Source organism: Hemiscyllium ocellatum, chromosome 5, assembly GCF_020745735.1.
Source record: "Hemiscyllium ocellatum isolate sHemOce1 chromosome 5, sHemOce1.pat.X.cur, whole genome shotgun sequence".
NCBI classification, from domain to species: Eukaryota; Metazoa; Chordata; class Chondrichthyes; order Orectolobiformes; family Hemiscylliidae; genus Hemiscyllium; species Hemiscyllium ocellatum.
In genome coordinates this window covers 125,639,182-125,659,930 of record NC_083405.1, presented here as the reverse complement: position 1 = coordinate 125,659,930, position 20,749 = coordinate 125,639,182, and the positions used below count along the sequence as shown (strand labels likewise).

Sequence of the window (20,749 nt, the reverse complement as noted above, 5' to 3'; positions counted from 1 at the left end):
ATCATGTCAGATCATTACTTTGATCATATGCATTAAATATCCTTTAAACCTTCTCTCTGTTATATTAGCTGAGAGAGAGAGAGAGAGAGACACACTAATGTGTCAAAAATTATGAAATAAAAGAAGTCATTATCCCCCTGAAACTTCAACTTCGTTGCTAAGCAGGTCTACTGGCAGTATTAAGATGTATGTACATAGGAAAATATGCATGGATATTAGGTTAAAGTTTTCATAATTTGTTTTGCAGTCCATGAAGGGTATTCAGAATTTTAGAGCATCTGGTGATTATGACAATGATTGCAGTGCACCATTAATTCCTCTTTGCACACAGCCAGAACAAGTCATCAAAGGTGCGTACAAGTCACTTACCAAGCAATGTATTTATTTATCAGAAGATTGAATATCTGTTTGTCTTGTTTGTTTAAAGTATGTCTGAAATGCGTTGATGCAATTAGCCTGGATGAGATTCCTGCCAGACGACAGTGGCAGCTTGGGCCCTGCCAAGCAATTGAGATTTTCAGACAGCTGCTGCCTAACGTGCCGAATATTTCCTGTTTTTTCTCATTTTACTTTTAGGTTTTCCAGCATGTAAAGGAAAAGAAAATCTTTGATTTTTATGTAAGCCTTTTGTAATCCAAAGCCATTGCAAACATGATAATTAGTTTGCACATTGCCAGCTCCCTGAATCAGCAAGGTTGTATTGACCAAGTTTGTTTTTACGTTGTAGTTAGGGACAAATTGTTATTCAAGTCACTGGTGAGAACTTCCCTACTCTTCAGAATAGAACTTAGGATCCATTATGTTATGATTCACTGTGGGAGAGCACTGGCCGCTATTCCTGAATTCGTCAGAAAAGCAGGAATTTTAGAGGATTTGAGGAAAGGCTTTTGCATCCAGAGGGTGGTTGGAACCTTATAGTAACCTCACAATCTTTAAAAAGTACTTGGAAGAATACTTAGCATTGTAATGTTCAAGGCTGTGGGCCTTAGAGGTGCTTCTGTGATTCTATGATTTTTAAATAGTTACAATATTCCCCAATTTCCTGATTTTTACACCCAGATTATACCAGATTTCTGAACTTTAATTATTAAACTCAGGTATAGGTAAGCAGTTATAAATTGTCAGCATATAACACTGCAAAATTAAATGCTAATCCCCATATAAACCTCCCCCTTACCCACATGCACAGATACACAGTCACACTCTGGTTTTTGCTTATGGGTTGCTGAGATGATTCTTGTGCTGTTGCTTTGCACAAGCTTGTCTTCCGAAGCTTCTACTGGTTTACAAATGTCGCAAGGTGGCTTGTTCATTCACAAAGGATCTTTTGACTTAATCAGTTAAGGATCACAGCTTACAATGAACATAGAACATTACAGCGCAGTACAGGCCCTTCGGCCCTCGATGTTGTGCCAACCTGTCATACCAATCTGAAGCCCTCTAACCTATACTATTCCATGTGTTTGTCCAATGATGACTTAAATGTACTTAAAGTTGGCGAATCTACTACCATTGCAGGCAAAGCATTCCATACTCTTATTACTCTCTGACATCTGTCCTATATTTATCACCCCTCCATTTTAAAGCTATGCCTCCTTGTGCTCACCATCACCAACTGCTGAAGGAAAGATGACTGATTTTTGTAAGGTTTGAAATGGGTTTTGACTACAGAAAATTGAGTAGGTGAAGGTCAAATCCTTGCTCTATAGCTTGTTCCCAGCCCAAAACTGTTCAGTTACCTGACAACCAATCAGATGATTTTGGCAGGCACCCACCTTTGTCATTGGCTGATGAACTAGTAATCAGTCAACTTGTTGCCACCCTGCACATCAGTACACAACTCCTCAGCTCCAATCATCTGCAGCCACCTTGTTTGGAGGCTGAGGGGTGACCTGAGGTTTATAAAGGCATGAGGGACATGATAGGGTAAATAGCCAGGGTCTTTTCCCTAAGGTAGGGACTCCAAAACTAGAGAACTCAGATTTAAGGTGAGAGGGGAAAGAATTAAAAGGGGGCAGCTTGTTCATGCAAAGGGTGGTGCGTGTATGGAATGAGCTGCCAGAGGAAGTGGTGGAGGCTGGTAGGATTACAACATTTTAAAAAGGCATCTGGATGGGTATATGAATAGGGAGGATTTGGAGGGATATGGGCAAATGGCAAAAGTGCTGGTGAGTTTAGGATATCTCTTCAGCATGAATGAGTCGTACGGAAGGGTCTCTTTCCATGCTGTACAACTGTATGACACTACAATTGCTGTGAGTTCAGACAGCTATTTATGATGCTTGGCCGATTACTTTTTAAAAATTACAGCTAGCCCTTCAAATACTGTCATTTCTCATTTCGGTCCCCAGTTTTCAAAAGCACAAAAATAAAAAGACATTGGTCCTAACAATATTCAAATTGTCTCTTTCAAAAGACTAGGCACTGGCATAGTGGTGTTACCGTCAGCCTGAATTATTTAGGTGTTCTTAGCACTCGCAATAAACCTATTGGGTTTTTTTCTTATTGTTTATTTCTTAGTATTTATTTTTAAAAGACAACCCCTCCCTCCTTGCCATAAAGAATGGAAGGTAAGGGAATTAAAATTGTAACAAATCAAAAGAAGAATATTAAATACCAACAAGTAAAAGGTAGGGAATGGTATTTTTAGTTTATTGTGCACATGGCTTTAGCTGAAAATTATGTATTAATCCTACCTGTTCATAACTACTTAGTGTACTTTGTCATTTTATGTATCTTATCCATTTGCGTTAACATGAATTAATGTAAATATATTTAGACACAGTTGGGTAAAGTAATTGCATATTCATTGTGAACTATGTCCAATCATGGTTGCAATGCAAGCTAATATTTAATTGCATGTCACGAGGTAGAAAATCAATTAAATCATTAAAGGTTTTGGAGAAAACTGGAACAGCTTTTGATTATGTGCCTTATGTGAAAGCAGATGGTATCTAATCCCAAAGCATTATAGCAGTAAAGTTAATTGTTTTTAAAATTCTGAAAGGTTAAATCTTGCGCTCATGTCAGTCAGACCATGACATGAGGTCATTATGGTTCTACCTGCAGACCTGCTTCATTGTGCCTGTGGGCTCCATGTTGAGTTAAGATTCAGTACTATGCAACAAAGGAATAGTAGGAGATGGTGTGTGGTTAGAGGACTACTTGAATGTTGTGGATTAAATAAGGACACAGCTTGAAGAATAATATTTCATTACGATACTGTTTTGAGTTTTGATCATGCTGTCTCCATAGCTGTACGTTACAATTGAAATCGCATGTTTCTCATTGATCTGCTGGATTGAATCTATGTTCAGCCAGCCTGTGGTGTGTTATATTGCATTGTTTTTGAGGGTTGAGCACTTTGAGTGTAGCAGTTCAAGAATGCAGCTAGCTCCCGCTTTCTGAAAAGCAGTTTGGGATGTGCAGCAAGTGCTCAGATTTTGCAGGTGGCACTGACATTCCACGAAAGAATTTTTAAAATTCAGCATTTAAAAACTTTGTTTTGTCAAAACATAACTTTTTTAAAAATCTATTGCACATCAGTTAAATTCTCATTTCCTTAGCCTTTCCGAGGTTCCACTCACTCGGGGCCCACATATATTTGTTTCCATCGTGGTTTGTTGCATAGTATCGGATGAACAACTTTGGCTTACTGGTGCATAGCTATTAGAAAATACTAAACTTGACGATAGAACGCCCCCCATTACTCCGCGACATCAGGATCAATGCTATTATTACGACTGTCTCGGCTGAATTCAGCCATCTCAGTTGGTACCAAACTAAAGTTGTCTAAGTCAATACAACTGAGCTTCTCAATGGATAACCTCAGCAAGCCAGAAGGAGAATACTGTCAATGCAAGATAAACAGAACTGCTAAACATTGTTTTAAAGTAACTGGAAATAATTTACAATGAGCAGTCACATGAGTAACAAACTGCTTGAGGCATGTTTTTTAAACCTAGTTGAAACAGTGCAGTGCAATATTTTTTTCTTATTAAAAAGCTGTATGTGTATGGGGAAATTGGAGAGGGTAGGGGCTCTCCTGAAACCTATTCAAAAAAAGTAGCTTAATTCAAATTTAATAAGAGTTTATTAAAGATGCATGAATAGGCAGGGAATAGAGAGATCCAGACTGTAGAGGCAAAGGTTTATAGTCTGTGCAGGTCTGGTGGGCCAACGACCTGTTCCTGTGCTGTTTTGTTCTTTTTTGTATCTCTGTGGTGATGGTAGTAAGTGCATCATCTTCAATAATTGAACTTTACTTGGCTTTTAATGAAGCAGAATCACTTTTGCTGTTCGTTTCAATGGTCCAGTGTGCCCATCACTCCTGACTCCATTCCCAGCTTCATTGTTTCAAAGAAAATGTCCACTACAGAGTTTGCTTGTTTTGAAATTGTCATAGTCAATGCTCTCAAACAGAAAGTTATCCTGACCTCATAAAACTTGGAGAATCTGTTCTTGTTTGGGCTATCTCCAACAATTTCTCCCTTTTTTTTTGTTTTTGCAATGAAGAAGCAGCTTCCATATGTAGACATAGTCATTTATAAATCAAAGCCAGCATCCTTGCACTTGCCAAGTCTGAGACAGCATGCCTGGGAACTCTACTTTATATCTCACTCCCAAATCAATTGGAATCTCCTCCATTTTCTGTTGCTGCTCCAAAAGTCTGTAAATATTGCATTGTTAGACCCTTGTGATCAGGAAACTGTTAGATTTATGTATTGCTTTGATATTGTGCAGAGACAGAAAAGGCACAACACGATTATCTATGGTGCAAGTAGTTAAGAATGTCAGCCAACTGAAAAATGAACCAAAGCAGAGAACTTGTATTAATGTCTGTGTGCCAGAAGAAATAATTCATGTGACTAGTTTTCAGGTGAACTTTACAACAAAACTTTTTACATCACCCATTCAATGATGTTTAGCCATAAAAAATTCTAAAATTTACAAAAGCATTGCTTATTCTCCACACGACCAAGCATCAAGACACCAAGTAATAACCAACTGTACTTTATATACCATGTTTGGAATGTTAAATGTCACAAATCAGTCCTGATGAGAAAGGTTTGATATAGTGATATATAAGGCAATATGAAGATAGAAAAGTGTGGTGGAAGAAGTACATTTTAAGGAACATCTTAAGGAAGGTTTACCTTCCTACCTGAAGTGTAGAAGTTTAGGACCTGGGAAAGTGAAAGCACAGCCATCAATGGTAGAATATTTGCGATAGCCCTGTATAAAATGTCTCCATTGAGGGAGTATAGAAGTTTAATAATTTTAAGTGTTTACATAGTACCTTTTCAATGGAACAAAACATTCCAAAGTGCTTCACAGGAGCATTATAAAACAAACTATGATACTGACCCTCAAAGGACACATTGGGTTGGATGACTGCAGATGTGGTCCGAGTTGAGTTTTAATGTGCCTTACAGAGAAAGGTGAAGTCGAGTGGGAGGGAATTCCATAACTTGGGACCTTGCAACTGAAGACATGGCACCAATGATGAAGCACTTAAACTTGGAAATGTGCAAGATGTCTGAATCTGAGGAGCATAGTTAGCTTAGAGGGTTATGGTGCTGGAGAGATTTAGAGAGGAGAAGCCATATTGTGAACAAAAATGAAAATTTTTAAGAACAGAAATTGCTGGAAAAGCTCAGCAGGTCAGGCAGCATCTGCAGTTTTTCAAGGGTTTTTTGAATAAAAATTTTAAAATCTGATTTTTAAAATCCGATCAGTGAACCCAGTCATGATGCAAAAATGGGACTTATTGCAAGTTAAGGTGCAGGTGAATGATCTCAAGTTTGTAGAACAATATTGTGTGCAATTCTGGTCTCCTTCCTATCGGAAAGATGTTGTGAAACTTGAAAGGCTTCAGAAAAGATTCACAAGGATGTTGCCAGGGTTGGACGATTTGAGCTATAGGGAGAGGCTGAATAGACTGGGGCTGTTTTCCCTGGAGTGTCGGAGGCTGAGGAGTGTCCTTATAGAGTTTACAAAATTTGTGAGGGGCATGGATAGGGTAAATAGGCAGAGTCTTTTTCCTGGGGTCGAGGAGTCCAGAACTAGAGGGCATAGGTTTAGGGGTGAGAGGGGAAAGATATAAAAGAGACCTACGGGGCAACTTTTTCATGCAGAGTGTGGTGCGTGTATGGAATGGGCTGACAGAGGAAGTGGTGGAGGCTGGTACAATTGCAACATTTAAGAGGCGTTTGGATGGGTATATGAATTGGAGGGATATGGGCCGGGTGCTGGCAGGTGGGACTAGATTGGGTTGTGATATCTGGTTGGCATGGACGGATTGGACCGAAGGGTCTGTTTCCATACTGTACACCTCTATGACTCTATAACAGTACAGGTACAGGTCCTTCAGCCAACTGCGTGGGAGACCATTCAGGAGTACATTGGATTACTTGATTCTAGGGTTAACAAAGATGTGTATGAGGGTTTCAATAGATGAGCTGACAAGGGGGTTAAGTTAGGCAGTGTTATTGAGATGGCTCAAATATGAAGTCAAAAACTTCAGGAATTAAATGTCACACCAGGATTGTGAGCAGACTATTGGTAGAGGTGAGCAGGGTGGACCTGGTGGCTGTGGTTACTAAAACAGGGAGGGACAAACCATGGAAGGATTTGAAAACAGAATAAGAATTTAAAAGATGAGAGATTAAACTAGGAGTCAATGTTTGTCAGTGAGCAGTGAGATAAAAATATAACATGACACAAGCTAAGTCACAAGCAGAAGAGTTTTGGGTTAGCAGGTGCTTTTGCAGAATTGAAGCTGGAAGTTTCGATAGTAGAGCATCAGAATAGTTATATCCAGAGATAACAAGCTGTGTTAAGAGTTTCAGCAGTAAATGAACTGAGTTAGGATGAAGATAGGCTGTATTATTTGGTTAGAAGGATACTATTTTTAAAGTGGATGTAGTCAGATATTAATTTCTGGAACAAATAAGCCCAAGTTACAAATGGTTTTGTTCAGCCTAAAACAATTGTCAGGGAAAAGGATGGGATCGCTAGCGAGAAAATGGCATTTGTTCTGTGACCGGAGACAAACGTTTCAGTTTTCCTGAAATTTATCTCATAAAGTTTCAACTTACTCAGGACCGACTGAAAGTGTGATGGATCAGGTAGTTAAGAGCAGTGGTGGGGGGAGAGAGAGGGGGGCGTTGATAGTGTAAGTGTGGAAGAGCAGACATAACAGGTGAATCTCTGGCAGTAACTGAGTAAAACCTACAAGGACAGTCCCATCCATTCAGTTCCCCCTGCTTTGTTAACTTATCAGGCTATCAGATGTGCATGCACAGAATAGTAGGGGTGGTATTAAGATTGTTTGGACTTAAACTGACTGCTATCAGCAGCAGCATCTCTTTCCTTATAGTCCCTATCTGCCACAAAATGCCTATTATGTATTTGTTTACTAGTTACAAAGTTAACCCATCTTTTAGATTCTGATTCAATGTACCAATGAACTGGATAAAGCTGGATATTGGACTTTACTCGAGGCTACAACATCTGAAACATCTCAAAGGCAAATCCAGAAATCCTAGTCAAAACAAAATAAGAATTACTACTGGTTAAATCGGTAGCAGGTATATCTTGCCTGTTTGCAACACAAAAGGTCCCGAGGGTAGTTAGGAAGTTTCAATAAATTCTGGCCTAGTCAGGCCCGAGAGAGAATGTTTTTAAAAATTTACGCACTAACCCCTTAGCTGTAGAACAACTGTTACGCACTATTCTGGCCATTTTGCATACAAATATAATTGCTGATTTAGTCATAAAATTTGAAGCAGGAGTTGATTAATATTTTCTCTCCCCAAAAGAAACTCTGGGTTTGCCTGTTACGCCATAGCAGAAGTCATCAATGTCTTCTCCTCTGTTAGCGAGTACCAAGAGACAATCTGAGTAACTCTTCCCTACCTTGCCATCAGTTTGTGCTCGCATGCTATTTATTATGCCAAGGAAAAAGGACCCTATAAAATGTCTGAAAAGTAAATCCATATTTCAGAAGGAAGTATTCTATTTTCTATTCCAGCATAATTTCAGAAACAAACGTGATGTGGTATAGAACATAGAAAAGTACAGCATGGCACTATGATGTAGTCCTGAGAACTTATATCGAACTTGAATGACTAACTCTGCTATCTCCACAGATGCTTAATGATCGCTGTTGTAGGTTATGGGCTGTGTGGGAAAGCTAGTCGTAGTCAACATGACTTCAATTGACAAATGGTGATACTGACTTTTAGTTAATGCAGCGTGAGAGGATAATTTGTACTTCAGCTTCCTTCCTGCCTTAATGTAAATTTGATTTGGTTACATCCATTGTGCAAGCATGAGATTTCTGGCATTTGAATTTGTCTTTGGTTGCAAAAACATCTTCAATTGGTATTCAATTTTATCCTTGTGCATAAATAAACAAATAAAATGCTTTATAAAAATTGTTGGCAGTTACAAGCTAATACAAGTTTGCTCATTTTCACTGGCGTTAGCTGTAGGATTTCTGCAGTTGACTGCCACATGCTGGAGTTAAGCTTTGTGGCAGGCAAATGATGAGGAAAGGAAGGTCACTCACTGTTCTAACACATATGGAAATGATATCTGCCTCCAATCTGAAGGTCAAGTTGTCTAATTTTGAAAGATGTCCACAACCCTCAACATTTTTTGCCAAATATTCAAATAAACGAAATTAGAGGAAGACATTTCTAAATCTGCGTAGAAATACTTCGAGGAGGACTCATTTGGAGAATAAACAACGGCATGATCTGTTGGGTCAAATGGTGGTTCCAGCCCTTCACAATGGAGTTTTGTTTTAAAAAAAATTATAATCACAAAATGCAACCTCAAAGTGAAGTATTGCTTCTCTCCATATCCTCTAGGGGGTGCCAGTATCATCCAGTGTCATATACTGAATGACAAGAGACACATAGTGACTAAAGATACAAACAATATTGTTGCATTCTGGGATGTCCTGAAGGTGAGTCCAAATTTAAACTGGGGAGTTGCTCAGAGGGTAGCCTAATGTTTTTTTTTACCTGAAGAACAGATTACGAAATAATTTTCCTCCCTTTATGAAGGAAATGGAAATGGTTTATAATAGGACCTCATTGCAACAGCATGGCTTGGTTCAGTATTAGAATGGACATTAAAGTAATTTCTAGGCTGCCTTAAAATTCATTTTATAATTTTAATATTGGTGGCTTTTTAAAAGTTGGTGACTGTATCTTTGAAACGTGGCACAGACGAGTTAAGTATATGGACTGAATATAAAAGGAGTTTATCTGCTGAAAAAAATCTTTTCTGCTCGAACTGCTCCCTGACACATCCTGCACTCTAAACTTGTTGAACTGGTTGTCTGAGTCACTAACATTTGCCATCTGAACCTATCTTATGACCTGAATACTTCTATATTTTTTAAAAAATCATAATCTGAGATTTTACAGTTCCTTCTGCTTTACTTGCCCCCCACATCACGTATCCCTGGTCTCGGTGACAGGGATCTTCTGAACTAAATGCCAAGAATTGCTCTGGGGGAGTAAAGTCAACAGCATTAAATGATGCACTAATTTTAAGTGAATATTCTATTTTAAATAGGCTAGAAACTTTTGTTGTATGGCAACAATCTTGGAGCGATTCATATTTATTGCTGAAAAGTCAGAGTCATACAACTTTGGTCAAACAAGTCTTCGCTGACCGTGATCCCAAGCTAAACTAGTCCCACTTGCCTGAATTTGGCCCATGTCCGCCCAAACCTTCCCTGTTCATGTACTTGAATGTCTTTTAAATGCTGTAACTGTACCTGCATCCAACATGCCCTCGGCAGTTCATTCCACACACATCACCTGATGAAACAGCGCTCCGAAAGCTTATGATTTTAGACAAACCTGTTAGACCATAACCTGGTTTCATGTGACTTCTGACCTTGTCCATCCCAGTCCAACATCGGCATCTCCATATGTCGCATTTATCCAAATTAAACTCCATCTGCCACTCTTCAGCCCATTGACCCAATTGATTAAGATCTCGTAATCTTAGATAACTTGCTTCACTATCCACTGTGCCACCAATTTTGGTGTCATCTGCACATTTAGTAAACTTGCATTCTATATTCTCATGCAAATATAAATGACATACAAAAATGGAATGAGCTGGTCAAAATATCTACAGTCCAAAAAACAATTCTCCTCCACCAATCTGTCTTCTGCTGTCAAGCCAATTTTGTATTCACTTGGCAAGCTCAACCAGAGTCCCATATGATCTAATTTTAATTTTACTAATCAGTCTACCATGTGGAACCTTGTCAAAGGCTTCACTAAAGTCCATGTAATTAACATCTTTCACTCTGCCTTCATCAATCTTTTTGGTTACTTCCTTTTAAAAAAAAACTCAGTCAAGTTTGTGAGACATGATTTCCTCTTACAAAACCATGCTGACTGTTCCTAATCCATCCTTGCCTCCAAATCCTTTTTGAGTCCTAGTTTCAAAATCACCAACAACTTATTTTGGAGAAACTTGGGTTTCTGTAATTGGACCAAAGAAGATTGCGGGTTGTTTTGGTAGAGGGGTACAAGATGAAAGAATTTGGTAAGGTAGGAAAAGAAGAGCTCTTCCCATTACCTGAAAATGGATAGAAGAGACACTTGAGGTTTTAGGCAAAAGATGCTGAGAGAAACGAAGAAGAACATTTCTATGAAGTGAGTGATAATAAGCCATTGCCTGCGAGAATGGTGAAAGCAGAAATGATTGATTCCTAAGATGGGTGTTTAAGTTTGCAAGGCTACAGAGAGAAAACAAAGATAATAAAAATGACTGATTTGCTTGGCAAAGAGCCAGCATAGACTCAATGGGCCAAATGGCTTTCTTTGTGCCGTTATGATTATGCTGGACTACCTGAGTAGCATTGTTAATTTTCATTCAATTCATTATTTATGGAATAAAGGTGCACCCCCCCCCCCCCCCCCACCCCACCTTCACTTCAGTTGATCCTGAGCAAATTCAATACTTTTCCATTTTTTACCACACAGTTAACAGATTACACTCTCCAAAGCAATGACAAAAGCTCCTAGAAACTCACGTAATAATTGATATATTCATTACCCATGACCCCCCTCCCCCCCCCAGAAAAGTATTCCTTGACATTTCTCTGCTTGATTCTAAATCCCAATTCTTGAGTTGCTAGGCATGTAGTTGGCAGTCAATCTCACTATTGTGGATCTGGAGTCATACGTAGGCCAGACCAATCTGATGACAGGTTTCCTTTCCTAGGAACATTAGTGAACCAATTGGTTTTTAAACAACAATTTTTTGATAGTTGTCATTGTCGTCATTACTGAAGCTAACTACACATTCCAACTTGAGTTTGGGTTCCAGCAGCTACTATGGTGTGACTTGAACCCATGTTCCAAAACATTAATCAGGGCCTCAAATTCCAGGCACATTACCAAGATTTCACAGTCTTTCACTCCTTGCCATCAAATTATGATGATTAAAAACGCATTCCAGTCAGTTATAAAATTATTTATATTTATAAAGTGCCTTGTGTGATACCAGTCAAGGATGTTTTAAAGTGCTATCACTGTTGTAAAAAAAAATTGCAGCATCCAACTTGCCTACACAATTTCCATAGTGACCATAAAATTTGTTTTAATATGTTAACTGAGGTATAAATATCAATTGGACACCAGGGGATAACTCTCCTCTTTTTCCAGACAATTCCATGGAATCTTTTATTCCCACTGAGAGCACAGGCAAGACCATTGCTTAACATCTGATCTGAAAGACAGTAGCTCCAAATGTGGAGCACTCTACTTCAGTACAGCAATGGTGAGCCGTTATTGGTTCATAAGACACAAACTGACATTTGGTTTCAGTTTCTTGATTAAACATTGTGTAAAAATGCTTCAATTTTGTGTAAATCCATTTACAATCTGGTTGCCATTGCAGAATTTGGGGCGGTTATATTCCTCACTCCCATATCGAGACCCCAAGATCTGCCATTAATCCTCCAAAGGGTGAAAAAGTATTGGTTGGTATTTTGAGTGATTTGTGTCCAGAATTATATTAGAATATTGGAAATAAAACTGATACATTCTCCTTCAGGCTTGCAAGGTGGAAGAACTTGGGAAAGTAGAATTTGATGAAGAAATTAAGAAACGGTTCAAAATGGTTTACGTGCCAAATTGGTTCTCCGTGGACTTGAAAACAGGGGTAAGTTTGATCTTTCTTTCTTTCCCAGTTGTTTCAGAATCTCACTATTCTTTTCTTTGTGTGTAATGATGTTCCGCTGGCAGTACTGTTTATTGGCTTTCACAAATTGCCCTGAAAAGAGGTTTAGCTTTTCTTGGAACTGTCACTATTCTGGTCCTTCCATCATGGTCTTCTCAACATAACTGTTTGATAAGCTGCCTTACAAGAAATGTTGTACTCTAGTTTTAGCAGAATAGGGCAAATCAGTTTTTAATTGGCACATCTTCTATTGAAAAACCTGTATCAATGTTTCGTAGTGAAAATCAGTACGATTTTCATCTTTCTTCATCTACAAAGTGCTCAGTATACTCATTTTCAGACTTGTCCTTTATGCATCTGTAAAGAGGTTGGCTATCTGACCTGTTGTGACTTTACACTGTTTATATATCAGATTACCAGAATTCAGGATTCTTCAACCGTCACCCTTCCCTAAGCTTCCTTTATAAAATTGGTGACAAAATAGGATAGCTTCTAGAAAATTGGTTTCTCAATTTGTATCAGTTGAGATGCTGAAATGTGAGAGAGTTTTTAATGCATGGTTCATGCTTGTAGTTGTGTAGACATCCTACCATTGTAATATCTAGCTTCCTTTGCACATTTGAAACAAATAATCTGATATGTGACAGACATTATCAAAAAAAAGTTAGTGTTTAGAAGTGGGTGTTTCATTGCTAGAGAAGAATTTTTGGATGTCCTTGAAATACTGTGATGTAAAAACCACAAACTCACTTTGCCATGTTCCTGAAGACTTTGAAGCCACTATATTGTATTATCCTTCAATGTTACATTCATGCCATGATAGGTTCAGTTTAAAGAATGTAAACTGATACACCCTCCTAAAAGCAAGTAATAACGGTGGCAGCTCATTTACAGTATGTGAATTCAAGAACATTGCATCAAAATGGAGTTTGACAAAACATTGATTGTTTAGTTTTTTTTCAGTTTGGCACTTTTTCTAAATCTGTCTTTGTGCCACTCTCCAGTTCTATGATAAAGGCTGAAAGTTAATTTTCAGAATTTAATCTTTTCTAATGATGCTTTTTTCAGTTTCTTAAGCTTTTTTCTCCTAAACATGCTGGCTTTCCAGAAGAACCAATTTACTTACATTTTTCAAAGTACACAGTTGCCATTTCAAGTGTTTTTGCTTCAACTACATTAACAGACAGGACTGTAAATTATATCTCATACCCTGTCTTCTGAATTGTGATTTTCTTATTAAAAGAAAATCTGGTTGTTTAGCAACCTGCAACTTACTGGTCCCAGAGCTGTTAAGTGAATTTGGAGATAACTGACTTCCTTGTTGTCTAATTGTTTAATGAGGTGCTTGCTGTACGTTTAAAGGAATAGGTTTAGGACCATGATGTAGAGGGAGGTTAATATGTGCAACACAATGGAGGAAGCGTTTAGCTAAGAACAAATTACAAAACTGCAACTATCCATTTTATTTAAAGCGCAGTCAGAAATATAAAAGAGCTTATCTATAAACTAATTAAATATTCAGTAATGAAATATTGTTGGAACTTTGTTTTATGTTTAGCTCTAACATAATAATGATCATTGGTCCTTTCATGAAATAGGACAACCAGATTTCCATGATCACAACCATGTAGAGTTGATTTCAGCCACATGGTAATACCGTCTGTCCTTCTGCTGCTTCTGTCCTTCAACACTTAATTATTACAGGGTAAAAGTGAGGACTGCAGATCCTGGAGATCAGAGTCAAGATTAGAGTGATGCTGGAAAAGCACAGCAGGTCAGTCAGCATCTGAGGAGCAGGAAAATCGATATTTTGGGCAAAAGCCCTTCGTCAGGAATCCTTAAGAACTGTGAAAACCTGGTAAAACTTAAGCTGACTCCTTGTTTAATCTCTATTTATTAGTTCTACTTCCAGTTCCTTTTGGCTCACCTTCCTAGAACCCAACTTTCAAGAAAACCCCTCCTATAGCTGTTCCAGGCTCAGCAATTTTCTTTGCAGTATTCATCGTGGCCTCAGCCAGTGCTGTCCCCTCAATCCAACACCTCCAACTCTATTCCAGAGGAAAGTAGAGCAGTAGGAACTGTTGGCTAAACAAGATCTCTATGCTGACCCAGTTAGTGATCAGTAATCCGCTAATGCAAGCTTAAGATGTAACTTAATTTTCAAGAACAAACTTCAACTCTTCAAGTCATCTCATAATTCAAATGATGTTTGTTTTGGATGTGTCAAAGTTGCATTCAGTTATTCAGTCAGTGTTTCTGTCACAATTATATCCAGTGTAAATATTGTTTGGCAGCATGTTCTTGGATTGTGATGACTTTCACACGGCTCCAAGATTAATGCTTATGGCATCATTACTTTTAGATTTATTGAGAATGGAATCCCAGGAACATTATTCATTAAAAATGCCGAGACAAGAGATAAAGAGCAAAGCTCAAGTGTGGTTATCAGTGCTGCTGTGATAGCTGTAAAACTGCACAGCTTTACATCGAACCAATTAGCTGTGTCTAAATTTGTTTGTGTTCTGTTTCTTGTAGATGTTGACAATTACTTTAGACGAGAGTGACTGTTTTGCTGCTTGGGTGTCAGCAAAGGACGCTGGATTTAGCAGTCCGGATGGATCTGACCCAAAACGTAAGTGGCTAATGGTAAGGCTGAACCTAGGGTGGTAAACAGTCCCACTTCATCTCAAACCTTCACAGTCAGTATAAGAACTGGCTTGGCTTACTGCAAAATGGATGTTGATATTGTAGGCCAATTTGCAGAGTGAAGTGGTGTTGCAGGAAAGTAGCTATTAACTTAATAATGTGGCATTCATTCAGTCATCACAGCAATCTACCTGAGGGTAGTTCCTCTGCAGGACCATGAGGTATGGAAAAAAGGAGCAATTTCCTCTTTAGTCCTTAGTAGGAGCCTCCCAGTTTCAATTCCCATGAGTAATTCGATGAGGGGAAAAAAGTGTTCTAATTCCTAAATATTCAATGAGAAATGGATGAAGCAGTCTGACTTCCACAATCTTCAGTCCATAAGTGCAGACTTCTGTTCTTTTCTACAGTTCGGTTCCTTTCCCAAGTTGAAACCAGATTTTAAATATGTACTACAATTAACGTTAGTTGCTTTTAATCATATCTAATTGCATATCCACACTCCATGACTCCAGCATTTGCAGCATTAGTACTATTGCACTGTTCATTGATGTAGAATCATAGAGTCATAGAGCTGTGCAGCATGGAAACAGACCCTTCGGTCCAACCCGTCCATGCCGACCAGATATCCCAACCCAATCTAGTCCCACCTGCCAGCACCTGGCCCATATCCCTCCAAACCCTTCCTATTCATATACCCATCCAGATGCCTTTTAAATGTTGCAATTGTACCAGCCTCCACCACATCCTCTGGCTGCTCATTCCATACACGTACCACCCTCTGTGTGAAAAAGTTGCCCCTTAGGTCTCTCTTATATCTTTCCCCACTCATACAAACACTTATTCTCTTGCTGAACATAGCTCCACTGATAAGTACTCATTGTGTTTCCAGTGTTCTGGCTTTTCCCCATCACCAAAAGTTTGCTCCCTCTGCCATTGGATGTGCTTTATAACCCTGAGCTGGGAACTTTTGCCTAAAGTGGCTCAGAAAAGGGCAACACCCTTTGGTCTCAAATGACTGTACCCTGATTTCAATGGAATTAATTCCATAAAATTGACAAATGTATTTTAAATAGCTTTTCTTGAAAAGCTTATTTTGTTTCAAACAACTCATCTGTTTGGTCCTACGTTTTGTTTCAGTCCACATTTTTCCTCTGGAGCTTAAACATTGGAACTGAGTGGAACAAAACTGCACATGACAAGCTCCTGTTGAGGTTGATTCTAGCAGTCCATGAGTTGTAAAGTCCCATTATTCGTCTCAATCAAACATAGGCAACTGAAGCAAGGTAGTGTCTCTTGCTGTTACTGATTAAACAGATAATCGAAAGGAGTCATTGAGCAATATGACAGGTTTTTTCATTTTGACTCCAACTAATTGTGCTGCAATGATGACTTTGCACACTTTTTATGAGCTCACAAAATAAATTAACTCTGAAGCTTTTTCCCATTATCCAATATATTTGCATTCGCTCTCTTTCAAATTAGTAGCACCTTGCTTTTGCAAAATGCAATATTTAAGGACTCCATAAAACCGAGGCATTTGTCAGAGCTGTTGGCGATATACTGATAACTTTTGTACCTTTTGACTGAAAGTAACACTGACCCAAAGAGCTCAAACTCCTTACTGCTTATTTGTGCTGGTGAGCAACTTGAGATGTCATGTGTTATAGAATTGAATAATTTGAATTTGCTTTGGTTCTGCTTTAACCCAGAGTCAACATACACTGGCTTGTCGACCACAATCCAAAGTGAAAGACTAGATTTGACTTATAGAAGTATAGAGATGTACAGCATGGAAATAGACCCTTCGGTCTAACTCGTCCATGCCGACCAGATATGCCAACCTAATTTAGTCCTACCAGCAAGCAACCAGCCCGTATCCCTCCAAATCCTTCCTATCCAGATGCCTTTTAAATGTTGCAATTGTACCAGCCTCCACCACTTCCTCTGGCAGCCCATTCCAGACATGCACCACCCTCTGCATGAAAACGTTGCCCTCAGATCTCTTTTATATCTTTCCCCTCTCACCCTAAACCTATGCCCTCTAGTTGTGGACTCCCGCACCTCAGGGAAAAGGCCTTCTCCTATCCATGCCCCTCATGATTTTATAAACTCCTTTAACGTCGCCCCTCAGCCTCCAACACTTCAGGTCCTGGGTATTTATCCACCTTTATGCATTTCAAGATATCCAGCACTTCCTCCTCTGTAATATGGACATTTTTCAAGATGTCACCATCTGTGCACATTCTCCCCATGTCTGCGTGGGTTTCCTCCGGGTGTTCCGGTTTCCTTTCACAATCCAAAGATATGCAGATCAGGTGAATTAGCCGTGCTAAGTTGCCCATAGTGTTAGGGGCATTAGTGAGAGGGAAATGGGTCTGTGTGGGTTACTCTTTGGAGGGTCGGTGTGGACTGGTTGGGCTAAAGGGCCTGTTTCCACACTCTATGGAATGTAATCTAATCTAAAGTATACCCCTACTGCATTTATACTCTTCTAAGGATTCACTCGATCTATCCTGTCTACACCTGACTTATGTTTCCTTCTTTTTCTTATCCAAACCGTCAATTTCTTTAGTCATCCAGCATTCCCTGTACCTACCAGCCTTTCTTTTTGCCCTAACAGGAATATACTGTCTCTAGGCTCTCGTCTCATTTCTGAAGGCTTCCCATTTTCCAGCCATCCCTTTACCCGCAAACATCTGCACCCAATCAGCTTTTGAAAGTTCTTCCTGAATATCATCAAAATTGGCCTTTCTCCAAGGACCTGGTCTATCCTTTTCCATCACTATTTTAAAACTAATGGAATTATGGTCACTGGCCCCAAAGTGCTCCCCCACTGACACCTCAGTCACCTGCCCTGCCTTATTTCCCAAGAGTAGGTCAAGTTTTGCACCTGTTCTCGTAGGTACATCCACATACTGAATCAGAAAAATTGTCTTGTACATGCGTAACAAATTCCTCTCCATCTAAACCTTTAACATTATGGCAGTCCAAGTCTATGTTTGGAAAGTTGAAATCCCCTACCATAACCACCCTATTATTCTTATAGATAACTGAGATCTCCTTACAAATTTGTATCTCAATTTCCCTCTGACTATTAGGGGGTCAACAATACACTCCCAATAAGGTGATCCTCCTTTTCTTCTAAGTTCCACCCAAATAACTTCCCAAGATGTATTTCTGGGAATGTCGTCCCTCAGTACAGCCATAATGCTATCCCTTATCAAAAATGCCACTCCCCCTCCTGTCTCACCTCCCTGACTGTCCTTCCTGTAGCATTTGTGTCCTGGAACATTAAGCTGCCAGTCCTGTCCATCCCTGGAGGCCCTGGTCATGGCGGATGGAGGTGTAGCGGGGGGATCCAATCCCTCTACACCTCCATCCGCCATGACCAGGGCCTTCAAGCCCTCTGTTTCTTCCTCTCCTGACATCTCCAACAGTACCCTTCCACTGATGCATTCATTCGTTTGGCTGAACTGGTCCTCACCCTTAACAATTTCTCCTTCGAATCCTCCCACTTCCTCCAGACCAAAGGGTTCACCATGGGCACCCGTATGGGCCTGTCTCTTCGTCGGTTACGTAGAACAGTCCATCTTCTGTAGTTACACCGGCACCACTCCCCACCTCTTCCTTCACTACACTGATGACTGCATTGGTGCCACCTCGTGCTCTTGCACGGAGGTTGTGCAGTTCATCAGCTTCACCAGCACATTCCACCCCGACCTTTAATTCACCTGGACCATCTTCGACACCTCCCTATCTCCATTAGTGACAACCGACTTAACACTGACATTTTTTTGCAAACCCACTGACTCCCACAGCTACCTGTGTTATACCTCTTCCCACCCTACCTCCTGCAAAAATGCTATCTCATATTTCCAATTCCTCCGCCACTGCCGTATCTGCTCCCAGGCGGACCAGTTCCACCACAGAACACACCTGATGGCTTCCTTCTTTAGAGACCGCAATTTTCTTTCCCACATGGTTGACAGTGCCCTCCAACGTAGCTCATCGACATCCGCACCTCCGTCCTCAAACCCCACTCCTCCAACCGTAACAAAGACAGAACCCCTCTGGTCCTCACCTTCCACCCTACCAACCGCCACATAAACCGCATCATCCACCAACGTTTCCACCACCTCCAAATAGGACCCCACCACCAGGGATATATTTCCCTCCCCACCCCTTTCCGCAAAAACTGTTTCCTCCATGACTGCTTGGTCAGGTCTACACCCCCCCCAACAACACATCCTCCCGAACTGGTGCCTTCCCCTGCCACTGCAGGAATTGCAAAACCTGCACCCAAACCCCTCCCCCCGCCCCCCCCCCGCCCAACCATCATCACCACCACCACCATCCAAGACCCCAAAGGAGCCTTCCACATCCATCAAAGTTTCACCAATGTCATTTATTGCATCCGTTGCTCCCGATGAGGTCTCCTCTACATTGGAGAGACTGAACGCCTTCTCGCAGAGCGCTTTAGGGAACATCTCTGGGACACCCACACCAATCAATCCCACCGCCCCATGGCCCAACATTTCAACTCCCCCTCCCACTCTGCCGAGGACATGCAGGTCCTGGGCCTCCTTCACCGCCGCTCCCTCACCACCCGATGACTGGAGGAAGAGTGCCTCATCTTTTGCCTCAGAACACTTCAACGCCAGGGCATCAATGTGGACTTCACAAGTTACCTCATTTCCCCTTACCCCAGTTCCATCTTTCAAGCTCAGCACCATCCTCATGACCTGTTCTACCTGCCAGTCTTCCTTCCCACCTATCTGCTCCATCCTCCTCTCTGATCTATCACCTTCATCCCCACCCCCATCCGCCTATTGTACTCTTTGCTACCTTCTCCCCAGCCCCACCCCCCTCCCATTTATCTCTCCAGCCTGGTGGCTCCCTGCCTAATAGCACTGTAATTCCCCCACTCCCAAATAAATACTTTCCCATACCTTCTGCTTCAGTCCCTCTCCATGAGTATAGTAATGATCAGGGAGTTGTGATCGCTATGACTGAAATGCTCTCCTACTGCAAATCTGACACCTGGATGGTTCGTTGCCGAGCACAAAATCCAAAATGGCCTCCCCTCTAGTCAGCCTAACTACATATCGTGTCAAGAACCCTTCCTGGACACACCTGATGAAAATTGCTTCATCCAAACTATAACCCATATAAAATAAGACAGAACTGCAGGTGCTGGAAATCTGGGAAAAAAAAGCAGATATTGCTGGAGAAACTCAGATGGTCTGGCAGCATTGTGCAGAGAAAGCAGAGTTATCATTTCAAGTCCAGTGATCTTTCTTCAGAACAGTTGTAAAGATTGTTAACTGAACTCAAAATGTGAAAACTGCTTTCTCTCTGCAGATGCTGCCAGACTTCCTGAATTTATCCAACAGTTTGTTTTTGCATTAATTGTCCTTCCCTGGTTTTTCCAAGGAATTTGGTTATGCAGTTGTCATTTGGAAGTGTCGCAATTTCTGTCATAGTGCTATAAGAAATTGGAACAGGAATAGGCCATCTGGCCCTTTGAGCCTGCTCCACCATTCAGTGAGATCATAGGTGAGCTTTTTGTGGACTCAGTCCACTTACCCACCTGCTCACCATAACCCTTAATTCCTTGACTGTTCAAAAATCTTTTTGTCTTTGCCTTAAAAACATTCAACGAGGTAGCCTCAACTGTTTCAGTGGGAAGGGAATTTCACAGATGTTCATCTATTGTCTATCAGGTTGTCTATCCCCAATTATCACTGTCCTAGGTAGCAACAGTACCATCCCCCTAGGTATGTCGTGGCCTAGTGCAGGCCAGACCTAGCATAGGTGATGGCACAATGGCATACAGTCTGGAGGGAGGTGCTCTGGGAATTCTTGATCTCATACTCAT

At 40.5% G+C, this 20,749-nt stretch overlaps 1 protein-coding gene across 1 annotated transcript in view; it reads left to right on the top strand.

Annotated features, from left to right (window-relative positions):
* Nucleotides 1-20,749, top strand: part of LOC132816158 (WD repeat-containing protein 48) — a 127,497-nt gene that overhangs the window by 89,845 nt on the left and 16,903 nt on the right. The window contains exons 10-13 of the mRNA XM_060825641.1: nt 248-350; nt 8,880-8,977; nt 12,100-12,207; nt 14,761-14,857. Of these exons, the coding sequence (XP_060681624.1) occupies nt 248-350; nt 8,880-8,977; nt 12,100-12,207; nt 14,761-14,857 (406 nt within the window). The remainder of the gene's footprint in view (nt 1-247; nt 351-8,879; nt 8,978-12,099; nt 12,208-14,760; nt 14,858-20,749) is intronic.